This window comes from Macrobrachium nipponense, chromosome 45, assembly GCF_015104395.2.
Source record: "Macrobrachium nipponense isolate FS-2020 chromosome 45, ASM1510439v2, whole genome shotgun sequence".
NCBI classification, from domain to species: Eukaryota; Metazoa; Arthropoda; class Malacostraca; order Decapoda; family Palaemonidae; genus Macrobrachium; species Macrobrachium nipponense.
In genome coordinates, this window is record NC_061105.1 from 8,113,738 (window position 1) to 8,121,237 (window position 7,500).

Sequence of the window (7,500 nt, forward strand, 5' to 3'; positions counted from 1 at the left end):
ATTCTTTGACTACAACCTAATTCTAGATTTTTAAGAAAAAAATACTCACACACACACACACACACACACACACACACACACATATATATATATATATATATATATATATATATATATATAATATATATATATATATATATATATATAGTACACACAGCATATGTATATACATGCACATAATATGCTTTCACCCTGCCTTTTATCCTCAATCTTATAACGTGCATCAAATACGACTTAACTGTTATCAGAGAGTAAAATCGCTTAAAAAAAAAAATAACCACTCTTTTGACCACAAGAGGCGCGCGTATGCACATCGCCGCAGAGAAACCCTCCAAGATTTGCATTTTTACGACCCCTTCCTAAAAAGACCACCCTGGGTTTTATTTTCCATCTCTTGTGCCTTACTTTCTCTCTCTCTCTCTCTCTCTCTCTCTCTCTCTCTCTCGTCCTCCAGTTCGTTTTTCTATTAAGGGACCCGAGGCAAAATCCAATGTGAATGCTTAAGGCTGGTCTAGCAGACAATTTATTCATAGGTATATATATGCAAGCATCAGAGCAGTGGACAGTCCTGGCTGGGTTCTGTGAGGGAGAAAGTCTTTCGCTAAACCTGTCCGCGCTACTCGTTGGATGCTGGAAATCCTGACTTTCCAGAAGAAGAAGAAGGAGGAGGAGGGGGATAAGAAGAAGAAGAAGAAGAAGGAGGAGGAGGAGGAGGATAAGAAGAAGGAGAAGAAGAAGGCGAAGAAGGAGAAGAAGAAGGTGAAGAAGTAGAAGAAAACTAAAGAGAAAAAGATTAAAAGTGAGATAGAAGAGGTTTGGATGCTGGAAATCATGACTTTCCAGGAGAAGAAGAAGGAGGAGGAGAAGAAGGCGAAGAAGGTGAAAAAGAAGAAGAAGAAGAAGACTAAAGAGAAAAAGATTAAAAGTGAGATAGAAGAGGTTCAGAACCCGTTCACTACGTGGATGGTACACAATACATGACTTACGCAAAACCCGCCTTTCGCGCAAGAAGAAGAAGAAGAAGAGAAGAAGAAGAAGAGGAGGAAAAGGAGGAGGAGGAGGAGGAGGAGGAGGAGGAGGAGGAGAAGGAGAAGAAGAAGAAGAAGAAGAAGACAGTGAACAGAAGGAGTTGGAGTGATTGGACAGCAAGATGGAGGTTTCCAGAAAACAAAGGAGATGAGGAACAAGGAAGGCTCTACAGGTGAAACTGGGAGAAAATTCCGCAGCTGATCTAAGAAGTAACTTAAAACAGATCATAGGATTTAGGCCACTGGCCAAGCGCTGGGACCTATGAGGCCTTTCAGCGCTGAAAGGGAAACTGACAGTGGTAAAAGGTTTGAAGGTTTTACGATAGTTAGAGAGGTTGGAAAGCCTGGTGGAAGAGAGAAGAAATGCAAGGAGGTACAGTAAATGGAATGATAGCAGTTGCAGCTAGGGGCCGAAAAGATGCTGCAAAAACACTTTTATAGTAATGCCTACAGTGAACCACGTGAAGTGCACTGAGGACACTATAATAATAATAATAATAATAATAATAATAATAATAATAATAATAATAATAATAATAATAATAATAATAATATAATATTCCTAATGTAAGCGGGATTAATCAATAATAATAATAATAATAATAATAATAATAATAATAATAATAATAATGATAATAATAATAATAACCTCCTGTGGAAGGATGGTTCAATAATAATAATAATAATAATAATAATAATAATAATAATAATAATAATAATAATAATAATAATAATAATAATAATACTATATCTTTCAAAATATCACACAAAAACAGACGAAGTAATTACCAAAATAATAATAATAATATTAATATCAAATAAATATAAAATTCTGTCACAGCTGGCTGGGAATAATAAATAGAGACAACAGTAACTGCACAATATGATTGCCAGCTATAAAAAATCTCTCAGTTTTATATTTCACTCCAATATCTGGGATTTGGCACAAAATCCCACTGTATTCCAGAGATTACAGATTTGGAAAGGGGGCGGAAATCCCTGCGCTTGTTTTGTTCAAGAGGACACAAGAAGGATCTTTTCTGAGTGACAGTCGTTGATTTGAAAGTATGAATTCATACGTATATACATACATTACACACACATACACACACACACACACACACACACACACACACATATATATATATATATATATATATATATATATATATATATATGTGTTTGTATGTATGTATTGTATATATAATACTCTGGAAGCATTTACTTCTCTCTCTCTCATATATATATATATATATATATATATATATATATATATATATATATATATATATATATATATGCCTTCCGACTCTTGTCCTTTTATACATATACTACATGTATTCATACACATGTATATATATATATTATATATATATATATATAGGATATATATATATATATATATTACACACATATACAGACACGAATACATACGGCGAATTACGTAACTGACGAAATACAAATACGGCTTACTAATTACCGTTAAAGTCGTAACCTACGCGGAAATAATACCGAAACAGTATATTTACTTAAATAACCACGTAATTAATTACGGCTAAAGAGCCAGACTAAGCAGGAATTACTTAAACAAATATTGAGACGCAAACTCAAACTATTATATGCACCCATTTCTATACTGGGAGGGAAACAAATTATATTAAATAACCGATATCTTTGATTCCCGAGAGGGGCTATAGTAGATTCACATCAAGCGTGCATACGATGTCTAGGCCCGTCCCTTACGACGCTCCTGATTGGCTGTTGATAAAGCCAATCACAGGGCTGGAAGGTCTCAGTCTCTCTCGAGAGTTCACACAGGCATGATGTATGTTCCACTTCTATTGTACTCAACACTGCGTTCCATTGGGCTCCGGCCGTGTTTAGTACCAGAAGGTGACGCGTACGTAAGAAGCCAAAGTAACACAGAAAATTCTTGTAACTGGCAGCGACGAAATTGGCCCATATGCCACAACTCAACCCGTACCCCTACCCACCCAAAAAATACACAGAACGATCGACATAATTCCCATTTGCTTAGGTCAGTTAAAAGTTCACTCAGCCAATTACATATCAAACCAATTCCCGTCAAACGACAGAGAACGTAATTAGGTATAACCCAATTACGTAGCAAGACACAGGAATTCCTGCTCGTTTATTGTTCATGGGGGGCGGGGGAAGGGCCGTGGGGGGGGGGGGGTGAGTGAGGAATGAACGAGGGACCTTCATTACATATTCCGTTAATTAAAAATTCAGTAGCGATTTCAATAAACTATTACTGGCGAAAGTTGAGGATCTGATCACAAGAACTTCTGAATCAAAGTCGTGGTTGTTGAATGTTCGACTTTACATAAATACATGTATATATATTATACATACACATATACGTATGTATATATATATATATATATATATATATATATATATATATATATATATAGTGTCTTCTTAATGAACAACAAATTAATCCCTACAAGAAGCATTCATTGAGAATACTCACTTAACTTACGGAACTCGTATCATTCAAATGGAACAAACACTTTTTTTTATATATCTGTGACAGAGCAACTGAGAGTGACCCAAGTAATTACTGCAACTGGCAAAAAGGGGTCGCGTCTTTCAATGCAGCATCCGGTGGATGAGTTAAAGGTCGTAGGTCATTGCAAAACGCAGCTGGAAAAAAACGGTATTTATCTGGAGGGAGTTGCACTGGATAGAATTTCAGATTATATTATATAATATATATATATATATATATATATATATATATATATATATATATATGTGTGTGTGTGTGTGTGGTTGTAGGTGTGTCGTGGGTGTATATATATATATATATATATATATATATATATATATATATATATATATATATATATATATATAACTACACACAAGACGTGCATGCATAAATAAATACTTGCATGGAGAGAGAGAGAGAGAGAGATTCCTATATATCCTTTGTATATTCATGTTGCTGCTATCATTATTTTGTTTAAAAAACGCTCAACTATTGTCATTACTGATTAAAAATTTTGCTTCATTCGCAAAAAAAAATAAAATAAAATAAAATAAATAAATACACATTCACAAGAAAAAATAAAATTCACTTGCTCTCATTCCTCGTTGTGACCCATTGCCACTTCTATTGCACAGGACTGCAAAGAGACACCACAATGTGCAGTTACAATTTGCTATAATATATCGCTTTTAAACGCATGCGCCCTAAGTACCCACCCCCCCCCCCCCCTTCCTACAACCCTCCTAGGTCTGTTAAGCACAACACACCCCCCCCCCCCCCCCCCAGCTCAATAATCCAGGAATTTACCGAAAATCTCATAACGGACAGTAGGGCTAAAATGCGCCCCAAAATTAATAATCAATTGCATGCTTAAATGACACGGCATCAACAGTTAATATTTATTCAAATCCAGACTAATGCAGATTTCGTTTCTCTGACGAATCGTCTGCGCCATATTTTAAAGGGATTAGATTTGAATGGGATTGGATTCTAGAGGGATTAGATTGGAAAGGGATTGGACTCTAAAGGTATTAGATTTGAAAGGGATTATATTGGAAAGCGATTAGATATTGAATGGATTAGATTTGAAAGGGATTAGATTGTAAATGGATCAGATTTGAAAAGGATTATATTTGAAAAAGATTAGATTTGAAAGGGATTAGATTATAAAGGGATTAGATTTGAAAGGGATTTGATATTGAATGGATTAGATTTTAAAGGGATTAGATTGTAAATGGATTACATTTGAATGGGGTATATTTTAAAAGGATTAGATTTGAAAAGGATTAGATTGGATTGTAAATGGATCAGATCTGTAAGGGATTGGATTCGAAAGGGATTAGATTTGAAAGCGATTATATTGTAAATGGATTACATTTGAATGGGGTATATTTTAAAAGGATTAGATTTGAAAAGGATTATATTGGATTGTAAATGGATTAGATCTGTAAGGGATTGGATTCGAAAGGGATTAGACTTGAAAGCGATTATATTGTAAATTGATTAGATTTGAAAGGGAGTAGATTTTGAAGGGATTAGATTTTAAGGGGAATGGATTCTAAAGAAGAGAGAGAGAGAGAGAGAGACATAGAGAGAGAGAGAGAGAGAGAGAGAGAGACGAGAGAGAGGAGGAGAGAGAGAGAGAGAGAGAGAGAGAGAGAGAGAGAGAGAGAGAGAGAGAGAGAGAGAGAAGATAAAATATCCATTTCACTCTATATATGAAGCTTTTTTTGTGTTGTTGATTTTCACAAGAGTAAAATAATGACTAAAAAACACATTTATCCTCCCCACAGGTACAACTGCACTAAAAGGGGAAACATGTGTGTGAGCTTATACATTCAGAGAACACATGTCCTACTACACACTCGTCAGGGATAAGTGTTTATATTTAATCGCCTTTGGTTAAATACGAATCATTCACTATCTATCTCTCCTTTCCAGATATGGGATTTTTAACCTGGCCAACGCTCACGTGTATAGTCTTCACGTGGATAGGTGAGTGTACCATGTGTTTATTTGCTTTTATAAGTATGTGAATATATAAGTATGTATATTTACATATATATATATATACATAGATAAATACACGCAAATATATAAATCTACCCCTAAGAGCAACGGTAAAAAAACCCAAAGAATTAATGCCACAGAGAGAGAGAGAGAGAGAGAGAGAGAGAGAGAGAGAGAGAGAGAGAGCTTAACTTTGAGAAGGAATTCCACCCCCCACCCCCGCCCGCGAGGTTACTCACTTTTGACTGGGTCGTAATTAAGGTTCAAAGCATCGGCCAAAAATGTGGTGGAGGAGTAATATACCTCTCTCTCTCTTTCCTGGAGGGGAGGGGGAAGGGAGAGAGAGTAGGAGGTGGAGGGAGGGAGATATTAGATTAAAAGTGACTCCGCAACGACAGTAAAAGGTTTGAAAGGTGTAACAGGAGAGGGTTAAGGAAAGTCAGATGGGAGAAAGAGAATATGAACGGAGGTACTGTAAACGAAAACTTGAAAGACATCTAGGAAAACTAATAGGGGTAGGGGCCCTGGGCCCTTGATTACCGGATGTGGCTAATATTTCTAACATTTCGACTGTACATGTTTCGAATTATGCTCCTTCTTTCGTTATTTCGTTATTTTCGTTATTTAGCGTAACTAAGGAACGTACGAAATACAGAGGCTAGGTCAATGTAAAATGTAAAATGCTGATAAAAAACAAAAGACGATCATATTCCAAACAAAGCAGGGGTAGGAATGCTGTAAGATATACCAATCTATCTCTAATCATACATACTCACAAATATACACACACGTATACATATACATAATTACCAAATACACAATAAATGTATACACCCATATTCATAGTGTACTTTCCTTCACTTCTATATAAACAGACATAGTCATAAAGTCTCCCATTTCCATCTCTCTCTTCCTCCCTCCCCTAACACCCCCCTCCCATCCCATCCGATCTGCTTTGCTAAACCCTCACAGTATCCCACTCCGCGCGAGGCCTTTGAACCAATACAGTAATTGATTAATATCATCAACCGCCTTTGAGGACTAATGCATACGTAGACAGAGCGCCCCGAGGCTGGACGAGACGTTTCCTCTCCTAATGGTTTATATTAATAGGCTCCGAATAATATTGGTCTCGGACGATAAGGCAGCGCGGGCCAGGGAGTCGGGGTAGGGTGGGGATGGGGGGGGAGGGAATAGGGGGGGGTATTGGTGGCGTTTGTGTTGCATTATCATGTTTTTTTAGACGTCATACTGACACGTGCTGTATTTTCAAAAATGTACTTGTCGACTCATAAGTGCGTATAGATTTGTGTGTGTACACACATATATATATATATATATATATATATATATATATATATATATATATATATATGTAAGTATGTATAGCATATTGTGTAGGTATTTATATATACATAGTATGTATACAACCATACATAAATATATATAAATTTATAAGTATATGTATTTATATTTACATTTTTTTATATTTGTATATGCATTATATACACATGTATACAACCATACATATTTAAATATGAATCTATGAGTATATATATTTATATTTACATTTATATTTGTATTATGTATATATATATATCCATACACATATATATACATATATGTAGGTATTACATTTATATTTGTACGTGTTTTATACACACAATATATACTATATACACACATATATAATATATATACATATATACATAGACAAAATCCATAACACATCACATTCACTACCAATAAAATCATCAACTCAAAACAGACCAAAATTTTTTTTTTTTTAAATCAAATTAAATTAAAAATCTGCTCCCTCATTCTACCCGCAGTGCCACACGTAGGGGGCTTCGCCCCAAGCATCGACATACCCGAGACCACAACGGAGCCTCCGCCCACGACCCCTGACCCGGAGACCTTGCCCTATTTCCTGCACTACCTCAA

General features: G+C 35.6%; 1 protein-coding gene across 1 annotated transcript in view; it reads left to right on the top strand.

Annotated features, from left to right (window-relative positions):
• LOC135214366 (opioid-binding protein/cell adhesion molecule-like) overlaps positions 1-7,500 on the top strand; it is an 83,108-nt gene that overhangs the window by 65,981 nt on the left and 9,627 nt on the right. Inside the window, exons 2-3 of the mRNA XM_064248596.1 lie at positions 5,488-5,541; positions 7,389-7,500. The exon at positions 7,389-7,500 is cut by the window's right edge and continues 76 nt beyond it. Of these exons, the coding sequence (XP_064104666.1) occupies positions 5,490-5,541; positions 7,389-7,500 (164 nt within the window). The 5' untranslated portion in view covers positions 5,488-5,489. The remainder of the gene's footprint in view (positions 1-5,487; positions 5,542-7,388) is intronic.